This window comes from Neofelis nebulosa, chromosome 11 (genome assembly GCF_028018385.1).
Source record: "Neofelis nebulosa isolate mNeoNeb1 chromosome 11, mNeoNeb1.pri, whole genome shotgun sequence".
NCBI classification, from domain to species: domain Eukaryota; kingdom Metazoa; phylum Chordata; class Mammalia; order Carnivora; family Felidae; genus Neofelis; species Neofelis nebulosa.
The window spans coordinates 53594594-53616870 of NC_080792.1; the positions used below are offsets into that span (position 1 = coordinate 53594594).

At 48.7% G+C, this 22277-nt stretch overlaps 3 protein-coding genes across 4 annotated transcripts in view; 2 read left to right on the forward strand and 1 right to left on the reverse strand.

Annotated features, from left to right (window-relative positions):
• Positions 1-6480, forward strand: part of EMILIN2 (elastin microfibril interfacer 2) — a 51889-nt gene extending 45409 nt beyond the window's left edge. The window contains exons 5-8 of the mRNA XM_058692579.1: positions 1173-1577; positions 2182-2214; positions 2763-2891; positions 5489-6480. Coding sequence (XP_058548562.1) covers positions 1173-1577; positions 2182-2214; positions 2763-2891; positions 5489-5826 — 905 coding nt within the window. The 3' untranslated portion in view covers positions 5827-6480. The remainder of the gene's footprint in view (positions 1-1172; positions 1578-2181; positions 2215-2762; positions 2892-5488) is intronic.
• Positions 1-12687, forward strand: part of SMCHD1 (structural maintenance of chromosomes flexible hinge domain containing 1) — a 235126-nt gene extending 222439 nt beyond the window's left edge. Inside the window, exon 49 of the mRNA XM_058692578.1 lies at positions 12676-12687. The gene's annotated coding sequence lies outside the window, so the exon portion shown is untranslated. The remainder of the gene's footprint in view (positions 1-12675) is intronic.
• The window catches only part of LPIN2 (lipin 2), an 86450-nt gene continuing 73478 nt past the window's right edge, over positions 9306-22277 (reverse strand). For both annotated transcript variants that reach the window (XM_058692581.1, XM_058692580.1), the window contains exons 10-20: positions 21984-22077; positions 21458-21527; positions 20485-20574; positions 19429-19511; positions 17339-17483; positions 16315-16463; positions 15667-15753; positions 14137-14289; positions 13590-13704; positions 12829-12932; positions 9306-12481 (exon numbers count right to left, since the gene is read on the reverse strand). In XM_058692581.1, coding sequence (XP_058548564.1) covers positions 12337-12481; positions 12829-12932; positions 13590-13704; positions 14137-14289; positions 15667-15753; positions 16315-16463; positions 17339-17483; positions 19429-19511; positions 20485-20574; positions 21458-21527; positions 21984-22077 — 1235 coding nt within the window. In that variant the 3' untranslated portion in view covers positions 9306-12336. The remainder of the gene's footprint in view (positions 12482-12828; positions 12933-13589; positions 13705-14136; positions 14290-15666; positions 15754-16314; positions 16464-17338; positions 17484-19428; positions 19512-20484; positions 20575-21457; positions 21528-21983; positions 22078-22277) is intronic.

Below are 22277 nucleotides of genomic sequence, written 5' to 3' on the forward strand. Positions count from 1 at the left end.
TGCCTCAGTTTCTGTCTAACCCAGCCCTTCTCAGTGGTGGTTCTGAAGAGAATTAAGGCCTGATGCTATTCCACAGAACCACATGAATTCTCTTCTCTGCATCTAGGTGTTAGCTCTGTATTATCTTTGGGACTACTGAGGAAGTGGTGAATCATTCTCAGTAGGGCTGAAGTCTCTCATGGAGCACTGGTCAGGAAAGGCTGTTTGAGAAATAGCCTCCCTTGGGGGCCCGAGGTGGGTAAGCAACCTGGCTCTGTGGTGGAAGGGGAGGGGGGAGCATGTGTTTGATTACTGTAGTTACCTTAGCAAGTTTCAAAACTAGACAGTGGGTCAAAATGCAATCACTGATTTTGCCTGGACATTAATTGTATAGCTTTGGAACCTGGGCACACTGCAGGTACCACACAGACTGAAAAGTTGGGTGGGTCCTCAGGAAGCCTTCGTGGAAGGCTGGTTCCAGGAATGTACTCATAGGAGGAAGGGGCAGCCGCTTCCTGGCTGTGTCACAGTGCCCTCCCATGAGGGCAGGGAAATGTGAATCAGAAACTTCCTCCCGTGGAAATCGCCTTAGTTGGTGATAAGGCTGTGGCAAGAGGCGCTGGGTGTTTCTGTGCCTGCTGCTGAGGTGGCTTAAGCACCCTAACACCAGCTGGGGTCACTGTGGCATCTACTGCTCTCGGCAGGGTCCCAGCTTGTGAAGCCACCCACAGTGACCCCAACACTAGCTGGTTTGGGAGAACATTTGTTGGTTGGGATCAGCAGGTCCCTTTCAGTAATTTGTGATATATCCAGGGTATCATCATGTGCTGAAATCAGAAGTTTTTAGCTGGGGCCAAGAATGGTGCTGTTTTGGAGAGCATGACTACTGTGTAGAAAGGAAGGCTGAAAATCTCCCCCCACTCCGCCCCTGTGCAGGGGGTCCCCATGGCTCTTCTTATCGGCTCCTGGGTGACCCGAGGGCAGCTTGACCTGTGGCCCCCTTCTGAAGCCGTGAGGCATGCTGCCCCCACACTGTGGTGGCTGCTCTGTGCTGGCCCAAGGCAGTGCCCGTGACTCTTGATGCTTTGGGGACAGCCGCCCAGCCCATCAAATCTCACAGAGGCGCCTGTGGCTGAGCAGTCAAGTCTGAGGTTTTTAATCCTGCGTATTTCTCTCCATTTTCCAATGCCCAGCGGAGGAGCCCTCAGAAGCAACGCAGCCCCCACCGCGAGGGAAGGCCCCACAGGTGCCTGGAAGGCCCTCCCACCCAGGGCCAGTGGAGGCCCCCACCGAGGCCTCTCAACCCAAGCCAACCCCTCTGCCGAGGCCAAGTGCTCCCCCGCTTCCTGAGGACCCTGGAAAACGTCTGCCCACAGGCCAGCAGCCTGTCCTACCCAAGAGACCCCTGCAGCCACTGCCCCCACCAGCATGGCCGCGCTGGACGGGGCTGCCCTTCCTGCCTGGCTCCACTGGGGTCATTATGGAGACGGGAGAGGCCGGGCCTCCAGGGAGGATGGGCGTGTCAGGGCGGGGCCTGCCCCAAGGAGTGGATGGCCAGGGACCCATCCCCAGTGCCGAGGGCTTTGCAGGAGCACCAGGTAAGGGCCCTGCGGCTGGGCACCTCCAAGTGGCGGGGGTGACACTAGATGGAGGGGCAGTCTGAGCCTTAGGGGGTCTGTTGCAGGGTCTTTCCGGGTGCGAGTTCCAAAATCCCCGAAGCACCACGGCTGCCAGGCAGGCAGGGTCAATGCTGGGAACACAAGGAGACACCTTTGCCCTTAGCCGTTCTCTTCCTTTGTTCCTGCTCAGCCACCCCAAGCTGCAGAGATCACAGGGCTCCCCCCAAAAACATGCCTTTCCCAGGAGGATACGCATTAGGGATGTTTATACTCCTTGGGGCTGTGCATTTGCCTGTCCATCCATGCTTCCACCCCCTCCCATGCATCCATCAAACACTCGTCCAGCCTCACTTTCTTCTCGGATCCCCCCAGCCAGCTTGCCCTGACGGACCTTCTCTGCCCTGTGAGAGGGGGCTAGTGAGGAAGCAGGCACAGTGGGGGGGGGTACAGCTGTGCCCATTTCTGGGAGGGCAGCTTGGGAGGGGCACTCTTGCTCTAGGTCTAGTTAAAGGAGAACAGTGGGAGGAGCCGGGAGAAACAGAGGGGCTCCTGTTTGATGTCCCACTCCCATTTTGTTTTTCAGGATATCCCAGCTCACCTCCTGTGGCCTCCCCAGGTACGTCTGCTGGGAGACCTTGGTGGGAGGCTGGTTCTCCTCGGTGGCCTCTGCCCCTCCCCTGCGTGTCCGGCCTCCTCCCTCTGAGCTATTAGCGTGGGTGGAGGCCCGGCCCAGCTCTTTTGTGCCCACCAGCCAAGGGACAGACCTCTGCTGACAGGACTCAGGCCCCCGCCAAGATTTGCTCCTCAGAGAGGGTCTGAGTCATGCCTGAGACTAGGACTTTTCCCTCACACATCTTCCCAGCCCATGGAGTTGGTGGTGAGGCTTACTGGCTGGGTCTCTGCCTGGTGTGGCTGTGCCTAGCTTCCTGTTCCTGCCACGAGCCCCCGACACTCACACACACAGTGTCACACGGTCTCACATGTCCACTCCCAGACAGTGCTTGTCCTGCTGCTCACCGTCCCCACCACCGACCCGACGAGGACCGGCCTGGCCCTGTGTCCCACAGTGCTTTGCCACCTTAAGGCCAAACAGCACCGTGAGGCTGCCTCTCCAGACTGGCGCAACCTGACCCCTGTGAATACTTCATGTCCTCTCTGCTCCAGGGACTCCAGCGCCTTCTCTGGTGTCTTTCTCTGCGGGGCTCACCCAGAAGCCTTTCCCCAGCGATGGGGGTGTCGTCCTCTTTAACAAAGTGCTGGTAAATGACGGGGACGTGTACAACCCCGACACTGGTGAGTTCTGAGGCGGTGCACAGTCTCCACATGCCAGCGGGCCCCCTGTCCTGTGTGCGGGGTGGGGACGCCACGCCCGAGGTGCCTGAGCAGCTGTGGGTGCCTGAGGGACCAGTTGGCCCCTGTTGCTCCTCCCCTGATTTGTGGAGTTTTAGGTGAAGAAGTTTGCAGCTGCCAGGCTGCAGGGTGGGTGGGTGAATGTGCAGTGACCTTTTCTAGTCATGAGAGCAGCATACCAGTCCTTGGCACTGTTGTTAGACTCTGCCCACCACTGACTGCACCCTGGCCCCTCCCCGCTGTCCTCCAAGCCCTGGGGAGGCCTTCTTCCTAAGCATCTATTGTCCCAACACCCCGGGACAGGATGGGGGAAAGCCCACCCCTGCCCTGCCTCCTTCAGTGGCTCGTGGCTCATTAACAGAGCCAAAAAGGGTGACAGCACTCCTTCCGGAAGGGACCGGACCCGGTTGCGGGATCTCCTGCTCTGGAATAGAACTGCTTTAGCTGTGGGCCTGGGTCCTGCCTGCAGCATCTGTCTTGTCGCCCAGATTATCAGTACAATGACAACGGAGGTCACCCTGGGTTCCTGGCTTCCTCCTTCCCACCACACCTGTGCCTGGGCTTCTGTCCATCTTTGTCCCCGGGGACTGAAGTGAGAGCCTTCCTTCCTGAAAGGCCAGACATGGGCATCTTGTCTCCTCTATAAGGGGAAGGCGTGTCAGGGCCCCACTTCCTGGAGGGAAGCACAGCTCCAGGTGTGGCTGGGGCAGGGTAAAGCAGGACCCAGGGGCTTGTGCCGAGGGCCCAGTCACCTTTCCTGAGTAGCTCACAGAGCTGGGGAGGCCCATCTCTGATCCCATCAAGTGCCAGCATGCTGCGGTGCCCACAGAAGTCCTCCCTGAGGAACTGCACAGGTGTGAGGGCAGGAGGAGGTCAGGAAGGTTACAAGGGGTGGATGGAACAGAGTTCCTTGGCAGGCAGAGATTTTAGGCCTCACTCTCGTGTTTGTCCTGCCTGGCCACCATCTAGCTAAATCCCACTGTTCCTAGGACAAGGCTTAGGTTTTAGTGAGCATAAAAGTTACCTACGGAACTTGGGAAAGGAACTCGGGGTCCTCCAGGCCAACTGGAGTCAAGCTCAGGACTCTACTGTTCTCCAGGCTGGGGTGTGGGAAGAGCCTTTGCTTTCAGAGACCTTCACTTTGTCCACAAGCTCAGGTTCCCCCTCGGGCCCTCACCCCATGCTGCCTGGGTGGTGGGGACAGCTTGTCCACCCTGACGGGTCAGGTGACGTTTGCAAGCAGAGATGGTGACTGACATTTCTTTCACATTCTGGGTGACCCCGAGTGAGGCCTCCCCACAGGCAGTCTCTCAGCGGTGTAGGAGGCCGTGCGTTCTGGTGCCTCAGGAAGACTTGTGGAGCTTTATCTTACTTGTCATTAAAAGCTGGGGAAGGGAGCAGCAGGGCCTGGCAGTTTCTGACCATTTTTCAGGGCAGTCCACGAGATTCCTTCTCGGCTCCTGGGCCCTCCATTCTGTCACTCCTGGCCTGTGGTCGGGGTCCATGCCTAGCCCTCCCCACAGCCCATGGAAGTGGCTGCTCCCACCAACATTTGGTGTAGGCTCCGACCCTTGTGGCTTTGGGGCATCTACAGTTGCTGCTTTACAAATGGGTCTATCTACCAACCCATGTACCCTTCCTCATGCCATCCCCCTCCCTCCAACCACCACCTCCCCTGCTTCCCCAGGCTCAGAACCTGTGGGCCACTGGCTCAGTGAATGCCTGCCTATTTTTGGCCACAAATGGATGCCACCTGTATACTGATCCCGTGCAGGGGGACTGGCTCTTCCAAGTGAGGAGGGCTGGCTGTGGCCTCTCCCTGGGTTAGTGACAAACTTTATGGGTTCTTTTTGCTCTTGCCTCCTCAGGAGGCAACTCAGGCATTTTGTGGATGTCGTGCCCAGCACACAGGTTGTGAGGCTTATTCTAAGTTGGCCCTGGGGTGCTCTCAATGATGGAGGAAACTCCCAAAATGCAACCAGGATCTGGGCAGCTGCTGCTTCCCCACTAAACCTTGGGTGAGGTAGGAGCGGACCCTGCGTCTTCATACCTGCGCCGTGCACATAGCACTGCTGAAGCTGGTGTGTACCCCATCGCCAGGAATGTTAAAGCAGCTGAACTCTCTTCCAGCAAGGGTGGGTGGTCCTCTCTGTGCTCACCGCATGACAGCATGGGGAAGGTTATTCTGACGGCTCCTCCGGGCGTAGGTGAGAGTTCTAGTCATCAGAGCACATCCTGGGGGTTTTGCAAGATTTGTCCTCTTCTGGATGTTCCAAGCAGAAGACAGGCGGTGTCACAGTGAGGACTGGGCCAGCTAAGGAGTCTGTCATTGGGTGGGTGGAGGGCAGGTGCAAGTACAGAAAGGGGGTACGTCCCCTCAGGGCAACCTATCTTCTAGAGGTTGGGTGACCACCTCTCCCCATTGGGTTTCCTGGGACAGTCCTGGACAGAGATGGTTAGTTCCCCAAATCGGGGTTAACCGATAACCTGTCACAAAGGTCCTGTGATGGTGTGACAAGTGCCTGCCTTCATCCTCCCAGGGATCTTCACGGCTCCATACGATGGGCGCTACCTGATCACAGCCACCCTCACTCCTGAGAGGGACGCGTACGTGGAAGCTGTCCTGTCGGTCTCCAATGCCAGTGTGGCCCAGCTGCATACAGCCGGCTACAAGAGGGAATTCCTGGAATACCACCGGCCCCAGGGGGCTCTACACACTTGTGGGGGCCCAGGGGCGTTCCACCTCATCGTGCACTTGAAGGCAGGAGATGGTGTCAACATCGTGGTGACTGGGGGCCGCTTGGCTCATACGGACTTTGATGAAATGTACTCCACGTTTAGTGGGGTTTTCTTATATCCTTTCCTTTCTCACCTCTAGGGTGCCTGGGGAAAGGGAAGAGGAAAGATAGTTGTGAGAACTTGGAAGCTTTAATATATGCAGTTTATTATGTATGTAACTGGAGCACTGGTCTAATTTTCTGCAGACACCCCAACACCTCCCCCAAGATACAGACCTTACCTGGCTGCTGAGGCCACACACCCGAGAGTTCCCAGGCAGGTGGTGAGGACACATGTGCCTGATGGGGCCACCACCTTCTGTCATTCCGACTGGACAACTGAGGAGCTGGGGCCTCCCATGCGGCTTCGCTCACAGAGCCTGTGCCGGGCACGTTGGGTGCTAACCGCGGAGCTTAATCTGCTGCCCAGGACATCTTGCTGATGGAGAAGAGCTGCTGGGCTGCAGGGCTGAGAGGCGGCGGGCCGGCAAAGTGGTTCCTGTGGACGCAGTCTGCATTTACACTGCCTGCAGGAGAGAAGTTCAGATGCACTGAAGTGCCAAGGTGGCACGTGCCACCCCAGAGACCTCAGGTCTCCAGGGTGGGCTGTCCCAGGGCTGGTTGGCATCGCTCACTTGGGCCCATGCCCAGCTGTGAAGGAAGGCACAGGGGGCTTGTGCAGCTCGTGGGGCTCCTTGAATGACATGTACATTTGAAGTGCAAAGACAGGGAGTGTCAATAAAGATGAAAAACCACTTCAGGTTACTCCAGTCTGGTGCCTTATGGACTGAGAGTTGCTAAAAAGCAAACTGCAGAAAGGTAATTTTTTTATGCTTGTAGAAAGTAAGCTTGAATAAATCTCAGCCATATCACTGTTACCCCTCACTATCCAAGCTATATACTTGGGGGTTGATTTTTGCTTGTAAAGACAAACCAGATGTGCTTAGAGGTCAAGGCCCCCCTGTGATCTCTGCAGCTAAAGAGGGGCTCCTCTAGGGGATGCTTAAAATTCACATCTAATCAGCAGCTGGCCGACCCAATGAGATCGCTCACTGCACGGCTCAGCTCACAGCAGATGCGGCTTTACAGACTTGCGGGTTCCCCGGCAACAACAGGCCCAACATAAAACTGATCACACGCTGAAAGCTGAGATCATCGGAGAAAAGCAGGCATCTTCCCATGGAGAGCACATTCTGTTCCAGGGAAGCCCAGGCACATTGCTCCTTTATCTGCAGCCACAGAAACCCCTAGGACACAAGACTCTTAGCTTTAGGTGGTCTCTGCTCATCAGGCTGGTAAAATCTGTTGGCCAATCAAGTGCCCCTAGGAGAGGCAAGTCGCCTAGAGTCCCAGGGAAAGTTGTAGATCATAGAAACAAGTTTCCTGGGCCTGAAATCAAGCCACTGGATACTCTTTTTTTTTAATTTATTTTTTAATGTTGTTTATTGTATATTTTTGAGCGAGACAGAGCATGAGCGGGGGAAGGGCAGAGAGGGAGACAGAATCCAAAGCAGGCTCCAGGCTCTGAGCTGTCAGCAGAGCCCGATGCGGGGCTCAAACTCATGAACTGTAAGATCATGAGCTGAGCCAAAGTCAGACGCTTACCTGATTCAGCCACCCAGGATACTCTCTATATGCTGTAAAAATTCTGTGAGTTTCTAGGCTTGCTTGCAAATGAGATGATAGGGTGGCCCCTGGACACTTCAGAAAGGAGCCTTCTTCCTCATCCCCTTCCCCCAGGTAAGCAGAAGTGACCCAAGAATTTCAGGTTTGTGGTTTTAGGACTTTAAAATCTGGATCTCTCTATCCAGGAGTTGGGGGGAGGGGCACTCTCCTTCCCTGTTTCCACAGCTGGGGAATTGGCTAACGGTGGCTGTATCACCGGCCGACCTAGACATGACTCATGGAAAAAAAACCCAATGCAGTGGAGCATTTCAGGAAAACCCAGCTGGCACGTGCACATACTTTAGCCCTCTCTCCCTCACACCTCCCTGTAAAGACCTTATTGCCAAAGGGGACAAATGCTCAGCAGCTGGAAAGACAGGCAAGACAGAAGGGAGACAGGGACCATTCTTTCTACTCCGTAGATGGTTGTCTAGAGCGCCAAAAACTTGGTCCTCTTCTCTCAGTGCAGACTGACTCATTTACCCCTCTTCTCTCAGTGCAGACTGACTCATTTACCAAAAAAGGTACATTTCAGCTCTCTGTATCCAAGATAGGCAAGATAAATGAAGTCTAATGACAGCAGGTCCTGCATTTACTTCAAGATAAAATAAATGAAAACTCAGAAGTTTCTTCTCAGAACACAGCATCTTTCAAAAAGGAAAAGGCTGTCCTCTGTACTGAGGGAAACCGCAAGGCTGGCCAAGCTCAGGACCCTGGGAGCTCTGGAGCAGCCCCTTCCAGGAGCTGACAGGCTTTAAGCTAGGAACCATGCCCAGGATGCAATCAGGTACCAGAAAATGACTTCTCAAAGGTGCTGTTGCCGAGGAAAAGGTCAGGGCACTTAAACAGAGACAGGACTGGGACCCCCCCCCCCCAACATTAACAAATGGCCTCATTTAAATGATTAACCATAAATAAAGAGTGCAAATCAACACCCACTGCATTTGAAATTATTTCCATGGTAGCGCATTGATTCAGCTTTCTCAGTGACCCGATCATCTTTCGAGTGGTCTCACGAGTGATCTGCGGTTTGAAAGAAGGGTTTGCAATCAGGGAGACAGACCCAATCCACGCTTGCAGATCTAAAACATGGCATCGTACATATCCATGTCCACTTTCTAAACAAGTTCCTTTCCCCCCCTACACTGTCCTATCCTCAAGGGAAGGAAAAAGGCTGCACTCTTCAGGGCTGCAGGAAGAAGCCCATGCTGCTCTGCCCCCAGGCACTAGAAGCTGGTTCCTTACAGTCAATCTCCCTCTGAGCGCTTCCTTTCTATTCCCCAAGTACATCCCCAAGACCCTCTGTCCCCTCACCCTGTCCTGCCCTCCCATCAAGGTGAAGAAGCATGAAATGAATAGCTCTGCCATACTTGAAGGCAGGCTCTCGAGGAGGGCTTTGGGATTCGTGTCCAGCGTATGCTGCAACTGGTAGGGCCAGCAATCTGAGGGGATAAAAAGATATTTAAATAGTATGTGGATGTGGTTTTTGATCCAAGATCACTTGGACCCTCCTAGGCTGATGAAAACATCAGGAGTGCTAAGTGGTACTCACCTTGAGGGAGGGTCTAGTGAAAGGTGGGGTGGCGGAGGCTCGGAGCAGGTCTCCCAGGGGACCCCTGAAGGGCTGAGGGGGCAGCAGTCTAGAGGATGCCAGGGCGGACACACCAGGAATTACATATGTATGAATGAATTATTCTCTGGCAGAACGTACAAAGCCAGAGAGGTTGGTTCCTGTGGGTGTAGCCGCACTTTTGGAGTCAGGTTTTATAAAAATAAGCACCAAAAAGAAGTCCTTTCTGGAGACAAATTTAAGTGTCAGCAAAGATCAAAATGCTAATTTATGGAAATTATCAATTTCTGGCAAGAGTACAGAGAGTACGGTTTAAATGTCCTCTGAAGGAAGGAGTCCAATGCACTCAGTTTACGTTTGTTTATTGTTGTAACATTTTGTTTTGAACATCAAACACTGCACCAAAATATGAGCCATTTATCTTAGGATAACTGTCTTTGCCGTGACTGAGTACTGTACTGATGTTTACAAGTAATTTCTGACAACTCAAAAATTGTTAGTGGCATTGCTAATAATCAAATACTTCATCATAGACTGAATGTAATTATTAAATTAAAACAACAAAGTTACTCCCTCCCTTTCTTACCTTCAAAACAAACCAAAAAAACTAGTTTTCACCTGGAAAGAGCACTTACTTTAAACAAAAACTCCATTTTTAACCGGTTTCATTAAACACAGCATGTTCTAAAGCAGAGGAAAACAAGGCTTCCCACAGTAACTTAAAAAGATGATAAAATTTCCTGGAAGAGTTTGTTTTCACCAACTAGCATTTACTAGAAAGCATTTACTTTCTACCTGATTTTAAAAGGTCTTGCTCACACCTTCAACAATGAAGTCCGAAAGGGCCACACGCAGTCCCTACAGGGCACAGGCACTTTCCAGTCACGTAGCTGTTGTTCCTGGCTGTTCTCCCAGTGATTATCAGCAGCTTTCACTTAGGACATCACACTAGGAAGTTTTTTCTTTCTCCAGTTGGAAACTATGCAGATGGTTTTAAAGCACAGCAAACACAGTCCTCACGCAGGGGGGCTAAGTGTGCAAGCTCCGGGCCTGCACGTGCACTTCCTAATGCCTGCCAGAGACGCAGATGTCGACAACACAACCAGACAAGCTTCTTCAGCACATGGGCATCAAGACAAATACTCAAGTCAGGGTGAACTGGAGAGAGGGAGACGGGCCAAGGCCGTTTCACCAGGGGAACCTAGAGAACGACTTAGAAAAGCCCGATCAGCTTGCAATCACCCCGTGATACCACCCATCACCGAAAGCAGCGCGAGGCTGACGCTTCATTAACTCACCATCGTAAGGGTCTGTGTACAAACACACTCGAGGGTAACGCTCTTTCACAGAAAGAACAAATGTCATTTGTACCAAATGGCAATGGGTTTCAGCACAAACTTAATACTTTCAGAACACTACAGTGATAGTAATCATCTACTTTCAGCAAGAGGGACTCCTTTTAAATAAGGAAAAAGACTCACGTTAATTAGCAAACGTACCCACTGGATCGATCAATCTGCAGCAACAAAATGACAAAGTCTAGTGCTTATGGACACCGGGGACAGAGGGGTCTGCCACCCTCAGCACACGGCTGGGAGACCCGGGTTCCTGGCCTGGACCTTGACAAAGCCTGTGTGTCCAGAGGGAAGAGCTTATCAAGGGAAAAAAACTGTCTAATCAAAAACTCTTTAAAGGACAACCTGAAAAGCACTACAGAAGGTATAGAAGATTTTCCGTACCGTGCATGTGCAGAGAAGCCCTACTAAAGCTCATGTTCTCCCTCTAAAGCCAACATGGGGGGGACACGCTGTGGCGTCTATGAGATCAATAGCGGCACGCTGCTCTGCCAGGATTTTGATTCGCTAACTGCGCAGAATTTCATATAAACATAACCTAGTTTGCCTAACCTACTGTACATAAATAAACTCATTAAACAATTAGTCTTTGAACTGTTTAAGGTGGGCAGGTTTGCACTGGAAGAAGCAGGTGTCATTCCTCCTCTGGGAACACGTGCCTCCAGGTTCTGCCACTGAGAACTACGTTCAGGGGACTCTACCATTGTCACCGCATCCAACAGCGCTGGGAGAAACAGCTGAACTCAAAGGACTTCGACTCTCCAATCTGGAAAAATAACTACTCCCATTTCTCCGTCTCTAGATCACTATCACTGGGGTGGGGCCAACTAAAATGGGGGGGGGGGGGCGAGTGCTACAGTACAAGTACGGGCAAGCGCCGGGGGCGGGGGGAGGGTGGGGGGGGGGACAGGAAACCATCCCCAGTGGGCGCCTGGATCTGCAGGTCCCCTCGCTGCTCTGGAACTCAGCTCACCGCTTCCCTCCCAGCTGAGGCCTGCGTGTGTACAGAATCCTTCTCTCCAACAGTTCTCTGGCTTCGAACACTGAGGTGACTGTTGACACTGAGGCTCCCGGTTCTGGAGGGGCTGATGGGGCAGAACCCTCCCCCGGTGCTGTTCTGAGACTGACATGTCTCATTACAACCAGGCGGAGAAACTGAGCTGCAGGCAGAGCAGAGAAAAGGACTCTTCCGGAACCCCACACAAGTATGTATTTGCATTTCTAAGGCCTCTCTGAAAACAGATCAGTTACTTGTTCAATCTACTTCTGCTGTTGGCAGTACTCTTCCTACAGGCACCAAGCAGGCCCAGCAACACCTGTCTGTCCTGGCTTTGTCCACAGCTGAGAAGACGGTGATCTAAGGGACTTTCCTTCCCCAGAAGCCCACATCTGTGGGGCTGGGACGGTGGCCTTGGCCCCTGTCCAGAGCAGCCCGCCTGAGCAGGTGTCTTGTCTCACCACAGGAGGGAAGGAGGCGCCCACAGAAGAAATGTGCATAGGCGGTGTGAACCAACATCAATCACTAACTGGACCTTTGGCAGCTCAGTGGACCCTGATCCCATAAAGAAAGCCCTGGTTTTAGAGAGAAACGCTCTCAACTGCCCAGTGGAAACGATAACACTTTTACTTTATACATGTTTTGGTCCACTCTTATTTAGCTTCTTTTTTCTTCCTTTTAAATTATTCAGTTAAAGAAGCACCAGCACACACTTGACACAGCGCGTGTATGAGGACGACCAGTGACAGGAGCCCAGGCCTCCAAGATCAGGTCCGAGTCCTCCCCTGCCCGCTTGCCCAGGGCACTGAGCCACAGCTCTGCCAGGCCTGGGAAGGGGAAGGATGACAGCAGTTCCAACTTCAGGAGCTCTCCCTGTGCCTGCTGGTGCCTGGCTGTCAGCATTGAGTCCCATTCTGCACCTGTGGCTTGGAGGGTAGCCCAGTGTCCTCTGTCCAGCAGAAGTGCTGGTCACCTTCCCTTGCTGTGAGGCGAGTGACGGAGGATGGCCCCTGGAGGTGCCATTTCATGCCAGGTCGTCCAGGTCCACTTTGGGGATCGGGTCTCGCCAGTAGCAGAAGGAGCTGAACTCTGGGCACGGAAAGGCAGAATTCTGTTCCTTATTGAGAAGTGGGAACACGTGCTCCACAAGCTCGCTCAGTCTGTGATACCTAAGAGAAGGGATTGGGGGAAAACGCACAAAGTGTTACTCTGAAATTGATGTAAGAGCACAGGATTGCACGTCGTGAAGCTAGTTACAGAGATTCCTCAAAGCAGTAGGATCTGAGATGGGCATGCATCCCTTCCCAGGACATAGCCTTCCTCTTCGAAGTCTAAAATAGTCAGTGATCCCAGTACAGACACTATTACAGAGAAGGACACACCCAGGCAAAGAGGAAAGCCTCCAACAGACAGGTACACTACTGATATTTCGAGCTGGGCCTGATCCTCAGAACCTCTGTTCCCAACTCCACCCCTCGCTGCCGGGCCGCGGGCTGAGGAGGAGGAGCACACTTACGATGACTTGTTTCCTTTGGTCCTTTCTTGTATTAATTCACCCTTGGGGTTCACGGTGAATATTCTGCAGTCTGGAACTCCAACTTGCGTGTAAGCATAGACATCCTGCAGAAGAAAACATTAAATAAGGTGATTATGAGAGAAGAAATCAGGAGATGTTTCTCTGGTTCCTTGTGAGCCAGAAAAACAGTATGAACACAAGGCTGTCTTGGGAACACGTGGCGCAGGCACAGTGTCTCTCTGCCACTGCTAAAACTGAACTTTAGACAAACTGAAAGAGTGGGGCCAAACCCAAGGGTACTCGGAGTCAGAAAACTGGGGGCTGACAGACGCCAGGGGCCCTGGAACAGGAGAGGGGCCCTGCTGCCTGCCAGAGGCCAGGTGGCAACACCTTCTGCACACCTGGAAACTGAGGGCCCGTGTGTGGGTAGGCAGGCTGGGAAGCTTTTGCGAAGGTGGAGCACTCTCTGGGGTGGATCCAAGGACATGGCTTAGAACCACTTACACAGGAGTCAGGACTGCCCGAGGAGATGGAATCAAAGCCATAAAAACAAAGAGAAAGTGCCCTTTCTCATACACCAAAACTCTAGGGCAGATGTCCTACAGGACCCAACAGCAGAAATTTGGAACAGATAAATGAAAATCCATTTAGCAGAACATTCATTCTGTTTATACAATTGGTTTGACAATTATATCCAGGCTGTACCCTAAAAAATACACGCCTCTGAATTTTACCCACCATACCAAAGGCTACACACTTACATTTGGACGGTTTCCAAAGGCGGCATAGAAGGGCTGCTTAGAGGGGGCAAACAGATTCTTGATATCATTTAGACACTCTATTTTGAATTTCTCTGGTTTCTTTTCTATCACTTCCCTAGGGAGAAAAAAAAAGTACAAATACAACGACCAAATCTGAAATGGTAGTTTTTCCTGGTATATGATCCTGAAAAGATTTTAGTGCTCACAATCACTCATTTCTTAAAATATTTTGTAACTGATATCTTTCTTTCTCTTCCTTTGCCAGTCAAGAAAGACTAAGACTCTGAGTGATGGTGTTTAGGGAAGGAGAAAACGTGACAGCTTGATTTTTGGACCGTGTTTGACCGGACTAGGATGAGCTCTGAGTTAGAATGCTCTGGGTCTGGGGGAGCCAAAGAACCAAGAAATGCCGAAGCTCAGAATCAGATACAGACCCTTACGATGAGCTTGACCTCCAACTTCCCCATTCAGACCCTTTCCCCCAGTGCGAGCAGGCGCATGCACCCACACATGTGCACACACACGCATGCACACACAGAAGGTGTACCTGTGGAAGGCAGAGAACAAGCTGCTAGGGGATAACATCAGAGGGCCCCGAGGCAAGATTGTGCCCTTGTCATTGACCCAGTGCAGGTAGCCACGGGTCATGTCGGCCATGCCGATGGCACGGGCGGAGCAATACAGAAACTTGTAGCCATTCCTGAAAGAAAAGAAGAAAGAAACATCCTGTTTAGAAACACACACTCTGGCAAAAATGGAAAAAAAAAAAAAAAAAGGCACTATTCTTTTAAAAGATCCAAATAAAGTTCCCTTCGTTTGTTGTGAAAATCAAATTCTTGAATTTAATAAGGAAAGTAGTTAGGATTATAAAGATCTCACTTCTCCATAGAAAACATCATAGGGAAAAATGGGGATATATGCAACTAGGGATTATGCTAAATTTATAAATACTGATATATCTTCAGCAACCAATGAAAGTCAGATTACGGAACAAAAACCCTGGACTATCTTTAAGTTATCTGCATAAAGGAAAGATGCAAAGGATCTCATTTATAAAGACAATTTGTAGAATGCAAACCATTCTGTAAGACAAGGAGCAAATCATGGGTGACAGACATACAATTTTCATACTATGGCATTCTCAACTAATGCTTAAGACCCTAAGTTTTCTTTTTCCTTTTTTTTTTAATATTTATTTTTAAGAGAGAGAGAGAGTGAGCGAGCGAGCGAACATGAGGGAGGGAGAGGCAGAGAGAGAGGGAGACACAGAATCTGAAGCAGGCCCCAGGCTCCGAGCTGTCAGCACAGAGCCCAATGCGAGGCTCAAACTTGCAAACTGTGAGCTCATGAGCTGAGCCAAAGTCAGACATTTAACCGAATGAGCCACCCAGGCGCCCCAAGACACTAAATTTTCAAATCAATTTAACTCATATGGATTATGGTCCCACAAAGGCCACAGCACTGTTTTCTCTGTTGCCCCAACAGAGAGGACCCCATGGGTGACCCCATGCATGCAAGTATTACCTACTCAGTGAAATCCAATTAAAAAATATCCAATTAGGGGCAACGAAGTGGCTTTTGATTTTTGAGTGTCCGACTTTTGGTTTTGGCTCAGGTCATGATCTCAGGGTTGTGAGATCGAGTCCCGCCTTGGACTCTGTGCTGGGTGTGGAGCCTGCTTCAGATTCTCCCTCTACCCCTCCCTCCTACTTGTTCTCTTAAACAACAACAACAAAGCAAACCCAATAAAAAAAATGTAAATCTGGCTCTTCTGTTAAAACTTAACCCCCCAATGATAACTATAACCACAGATATATATAAGTAGTGCCTCAAACTCCTAGCACTGTGAGGATGAGAGGTATAGGTTAAACATGTAACGCAAGGACTGATACACAGCTCATGTTCCAGAAATGGCGGCTGACACTTTTCTTTGTATGAGGCTACAGGAAAGGAAAGCAGGAATAGCTGGATCATGAAGACACGATTTCCATGGACTGATGTATGCCATTTTTCTGTAGTTCTTAAAGCAAAATTCTAGCTCACTCGAGTACGTGGCCATGTGGGACAAGATACCTACTCATTGATGGAATGGTAGAGCTTTGCTATACCCTGATGAGTCCAGTCTTTACCCAGCTGTGGAAGAATCTGCCCCAAAGCATCAGACCTGAGAGGGTAGAAATAGGAAAAGGTATCAGAAAACGAAGCATATACAGCCAAGTGTTTGCCTATTTAAATACCAGCTGCCAAAAACCACTGGGTAGAGGCAGAGTGGGGGGACAATATAATCTACAAGGGTGATTTTGTCACAGCTTGCATAGCAGTGAGGCAGTCCCCTGCACACTCACAGAAGAATTTCTAAAAATAGAATCAGACACAAGAGCCAGATGTTCATTTTCAGAGATAATTCGCAACACATCCTCTTTTTCTTCTCCCTAATCTCAACAGTTTTTTTTTTTTTTTTAATTTTAATGCCAGAATTTAGAGACTACATAACTAAATCTTGCTAAAAGTTTCTGATGTTAATTTGTACAGCTCCACCCATCTCCTCCATCCACAGAATGATCCTGTGTGTGACCACGTGTGACCTCTGTGTTCAAGTCTCCATGCATGTAGTTTAAAACACTTCCTGACGGTGGTCAAGGAGGGATTCCCCCACTCCTGCCCCCCATTGCACAGTGACCTGTACCTATCTCCTCCCTGCCACCCACCATGGGCTCGTGCTTACTTGGTTATTGTTCCGTCAATATCAGAGATGATGATCTTGTCATTCCAGTTCCACAGGTAAATGGTCCCTGCACACCGGCAGGTACCTTGATATTGGGTTGTAATACTAAACACAACATCATTTGGGCCATCTTGGAGCTTCAGTTTTGCCTTTTATAAAAAGTAAGAGAATAAAGAAAATCATAAAGGGAGAATTTTGAAAATTCATGGTGTATCACTTTGATGAAATTATGTGCAACTAAGTCAGTTTCCATTAATATGTAGTCACGGAGAGATTACAAAGGTATCATGTTAAGTGAAAAAAAATTCTAATCTCCTAATCTCTGACATATATGTATGTATGTGTACATACATATATACACATATGTGTGCGTGTGTGTATACATATATATATATATATATATATATATATGGCAGAAATGTATAAGGAATGGAAAGAAATACATAAATATGATTGCTATAATAAGAGAAAAAAATGAGCTGAAAACATACAATTCTCAACAGGGTCTGAATATTTACAAACTACCACCAGTGTTTCAGGGCGTCAGCTCAAGGCAGGATGGTTTCTGTTGCGCTGGCACACACACAGCCCAGTGCTGCGTGCACAGCTTGTTCACAAGAAGCTGAGGAAGCCACTGCCTGAATGGTGTTTTGGAATTCTAAGAAATTTTTCTGATTCTCCAAAAAACCAAATGTCTCTGCTCTTCCTCCACACCCGACCGCCCTAGGGCACAGCGAGACCATTTCACACTGAAAATGTGTGAAAGGGAATGGGAAACCAACAGGAAAAAGGAAACTGCATTTAAGTAAGAAAATGACATTTCTCTGTTGTTGTGGCTCCTAAAAAAAAAAAAAGTGATGGCCTGGCTGTGTAAGGTACATCTGGGAAGAAGGTTAAAAATACTTATCTGTTGGTTCACTCTCAGAGACTGAAGTAGGAAGTCTGAGGTGGTGCAAGAAGCATGTCCAATTAAACAGTTACTAAAGTAATCTGACTGGATCCACACGGATCACACAGGACTCACAATTTGGTCTGAAGAGAGTCGAAGAGACTTTTTATAGGAGGTTGTGCTGCCATGGCTTGGGGGCTCTGTGGGAACAGGGTCCACTTTGATGGATTCTTCGAGCTCCTGTGACCCTTCATCACTGGATGAGTCATCCTCAGCTGGCCTATCAACAGCAATCCAGTTACTGAAGAGGCAGCAGGGCATTTTAATGACAAGAGCTTTTCTTTAGGATCAAGGAAACAAAGAGATCCTAAATCCATTCCGGGGATGGGAAGAGTTGTTCACTCGATTTCCAGTGCCTGAGTATTCACATCATGAAGGGAGAAGGCCACCTTCTCCCTCTCATGATTAGCCAGCAGTCTGGCTATGAGTGATTATTTTCTGCTATGACCAGTGAATGCCACTAGGTCTACTGACTCTTGTTGAAAAGATAACGTACATTTCAAAAGATAACAAACTGTAGAAAATATAATTGCTTATACAAATTTAAAAAACTAATAAAAAGGATTCTATATACCCTTCCTTTAAAAAAAATATTTATTTTGGGGCACCTGGGTGGCTCAGTCGGTTAAGCGTCCGACTTCGGCTCAGGTCATGATCTCGCGGTCCGTGAGTTCAAGCCCCGCGTCGGGCTCTGTGCTCACAGCTCAGAGCCTGGAGCCTGCTTCCGATTCTGTGTCTCCCTCTCTCTCTGACCCTCCCCCATTCATGCTCTGTCTCTGTCTCAAAAATAAATAAACGTTAAAAAAAAAAATATTTATTTTGATGGGGCGCCTGGGTGGCGCAGTTGGTTAAGCGTCCGACTTCAGCCAGGTCACGATCTCGCGGTCCGTGAGTTCGAGCCCCGCGTCAGGCTCTGGGCTGATGGCTCGGAGCCTGGAGCCTGTTTCCGATTCTGTGTCTCCCTCTCTCTCTGCCCCTCCCCCGTTCATGCTCTGTCTCTCTCTGTCCCAAAAATAAATAAAAAAAAAAAGTTGAAAAAGAAAAAAAAATTTATTTTGAGAGAGAGTACAAACGAGAGTGAGGGGGTGGGGGGAAGGTGGAGAGAGAGAGGGACAGAGGGAGAGAATCCCAAGCAGGCTCCATGGTGTCAGTGTAGAGCTTAACTTGGGGCTCAATCTCACAAACTGTGAGCTGAAATCAAGAGTCAGATGCTTAATGGACTGAGCTACCCAAGTGCCCTATAAACCCCCTTTGAAAGAAGAGGGTAAAGAGCAAGAAAATGAAAGCTCAGGCTCAAACCAGCAGCTGAATTAAAGAGCTGGAGCAGGAGGAGAAGGAAAAAATCTGGCTGGGCAAGTAGAAGAAGAGCAGAAATGAGAACAAGGTGCATAGTGGCACCTCCTTTCGGGGCCAGCCAATACAAATATCCAAGAGGGGCTACATTTTCCAAGAATGAAAAGGACCCACACTAACTTTGTTTTTTGTTTTTGTTTTTGTTTTTAGGTAGAGTGCATACTCATGTGAGTAGGGGTGGGGCTGGGGCAGAGGGAGAAGGAGAGAGAATCTTAAATAGGCTCCATGCCCAGCCTGGGACTCCAACCCGCAACTGTGAGATCATGACCTGCACCAAAACCAGGAGTTAGATGTTCAACCAACTAAACCACCCAGGTGCCCCTAATTTAAAGAAATTTCTACCCCAATGTGGGGCTCTAACTCATGACCCCGAGATCAAGAGTTGCATGCTTTATCAACTGAGCCCACTAGGCTTCCTCTGAAATTCTTTTGTGTCTCCCTTTTGTGTCGGATAGGAAGCTAGAGGGCAGGGACACCGAGGATAGCACATCTTAGGACTCCTCAAGATCCCTTTCCCAGAGGCCTCCATTTTACAGGCATCTGATTCCATGGCTCCAGGATGGGAGCAAGGCATTTAAAAAGCAGTGATGGGTGTATTTACTCCTCTAAACTGATTATAATTTTTAGAAAAGCAGAAATTATCTGCTGAGTGGCACAAACCAGCCACTTATGGTCATGGTTGTCCCTATGAGAAAGAAGTTTCTGACCAAAAATTAATCAAAATTGTCAAAATCAGCTTGAATACAATGGCTAAAAAGCAGTGAGTGAGTGAGCAAGTGCTGTGAGTCTGGAGGAAGAACAGGGTGCCCCACCTGCCACTGGCTGGCTCCTTTGCACTTGATGGCAAGTCACTGGTTGGCGGTACCTCGGATTTTCCTTCCTTGGCCTCTGGCAGCTAAAACAACAAGACAGCAATGGCGATGTGCAATTATTCCCCACCTGCCCCCAGAGACTGACAGGTAAAAATTTATCAGCAGCCCTCTCAAGCAATAAGCAAAATGGTTTTCTGAATCCCTAACTTAAAAATGCTTAAGAAACAGCCTTTCTCTACTTTGAGCCAAAGGACAGAAATCTGAGACAGAAGTCATATGCTGTTATGCAAAAGCTGTTCACTACAAAACAATTAAGAATTTTTTTTAAAGTTTATTTACTTATTTTGAGGAAGAGCAAGAGCAGGGGAGGGGCAGAGAGAGGGAGAGAGAATCCGAGGCAGGCTCTGTACTGTCATTGCAGAGCCCGATGTAGGGCTCAAACTCATGAACTGTGAGATTATGACCTGAGCCCAAATCAAGAGTTGGACGCTCAATTGACAGAGCCTCCCAGGTGCCCCAGAAGTAAAAACTTTTAAAAGAGCACCATTTCAAGTCACAGACTATAATACAACTGGTCCACATTCATTCGGTCTGCTCCAGGGACACCAGTACTACAGAACAGAGGGCCCCCATGCCGCCCGCTGTTCAGTAGGAGAACAAGCTCTTGCTTCTGTCTGGAAGGTAATATAGTGAGTGGGCAAAGGTAAAGAGGCTTTGGAGCTGAACCCTTGGCCAAACCGTAGCTCCGTCCTTCACCAGTTATGCGTGTTTGGTCAACTCACCTCACCTCTTCGTGCCCTAGCTTCTTTACTTGTAAAATGGGAACTCAAACATCTATACTGAAGGGCTGTAGTAAAGGTGAAGGGTAATGAACATAAAGCATCTAGCATAGTACCTGCACATCAAACTGTTCATAAATGGCGGCTATAATTACCGTAAGACAGTATTATAAGCCCAAATTGATTTTCTTGTGCTTGGCAAAAATGTTTTTTGAAAAAATGAAAAATTTGCTTCTTTTCAGCCCATGGAAAAAAATTACCTCTCCGGGTCCGTTACCTGTTTGGCCATGCTTTCTCTCTTACGCCAAAACCACCAGCGACCAGATTTCTTTGGCATCTTATCTTTGACCCAGGACTCGACTGTGGCCTGGAAACAATCAATTTGGGTCAGTCTAGTCATCTGTCAGTCACAAAACACCCAACTGCTTTCTATCATCCCCCTGCAGGACAGTGCCTTATTATAGAATGTGAGCAACATTCTCTACACCTCCCAACTCCTCCAGAGTTTGTAACACCTCTGACAGATGGACAGTCCTCTTTTGTGGTAGCATGGCTTTGCAGCAGTTCTATGGGATGAGACTGAGTGGTCTGGCTAAACAGGAGCAGGGGGCTGGTAGGTGCTGCTCTCATTTCTCTACCACTGGAAAACATGTTCTCATGAGTTATGAGGACCAACTGCGCTGACAGATTTAGAACAAATCTTCAGGTTCTATATCACAGGCTTATTAGACATATCTTATCCAATCACACTAACATCACACTTCTGGTGGGCACATCACCCTCGTCCCGCTGCTTCTTTCCATATTAATGAGAGGAATTCCTTTTCATGCATTCCATATTTAGCTAACAATTAATCAAATCTCTCAACTTTTATACCCAACCAGAAACCAGTATAAACATCTAATAAAAATGACAAAGATATGGCAGCCCAGCAAATTTCCTAGATTTGGGGCATGAGATAATTTGAGTGGGCACATAAAAAATCTTTGGATCTTCTGTAATATTAATCTAATTTTATTAAAAACTTTTTTTTTTTATGTTGCTCCAACTCACCAACTGTGAGATCATGACCTGAGCTGAATGAAGACAGACACTAAACCAACTGAGCCACCTGGGTGCCAGGTGCTAGAATATTAAATTGATTTTAAATAAAACTTTGAGTAGTATCTAGTTTAGAAGTGTGCACATATGAATTTTTCTAAATACCATATGTTGTAGATACTTAGAAAACAAATGGTGGATCATCTCACCTTCGGCAGACTCTTCTGGAATACTTGCAAGCTAAGGATCATGGGAGCAGCCAAAGCCCAGTTATAGTAACTGTGAGAAATAAATTGTGTAAAACCATTACACAGAGAAGGGAGAGAGGGAGAGAGGGAGAGAGAAGAGAAGGGGGTAGAGAGGAAGGGAAGGAGGGAAAAAGAGGAGAGGATGGGGGCACAGAAACAACATGAAATTTCTTATTCTTTTCAATGAAGAGATGATCAGCTAAATTTTTTCCCCACATGAATGATCTCTGCTTCAAGCCAAACTTCTCTGAGCAGAGAAGTAGTAAAATCTATAAGACAGAATAACATTTCAATGCTTCATTGAAAAAAAAAAAAAAAAAAAAGAAAAAAAGGCTGAGGCATCATTTTCATTTCAAAGTCACTGCCCACTAGCTCATTTATATGTGATGGCACATTTTATAACAAGAAAACTAGAATAGTTAAAAAGAGCACTTTGAAAAAAAACCCTGGAAGAGTATTTAGCAATTATGAAAGCAGGAGTATTTACCGGTTATAGATCCGTATTACAAGGTTAGGATTGTCGATAAGTCCAGGGTTTTCTGCAAATTCATGATAAGTAATGATATGCTCCATGAATTTTTCTGCAATGTAAAATAATGATCCTTTGGTTATGGTTAGATATTACGTAAATTTCTAAATGAGAATATCACAATACTCTGCGTTGAAGGATCTAAAGGATAAAATGCGTCCTTTAAAAAAAATTTTTTTATATTCATCAAAAGCAAAATATCATTTTTTTTTTATCCAGGACAATAAAGTAAAGAACACTTCCTTTTTCTAT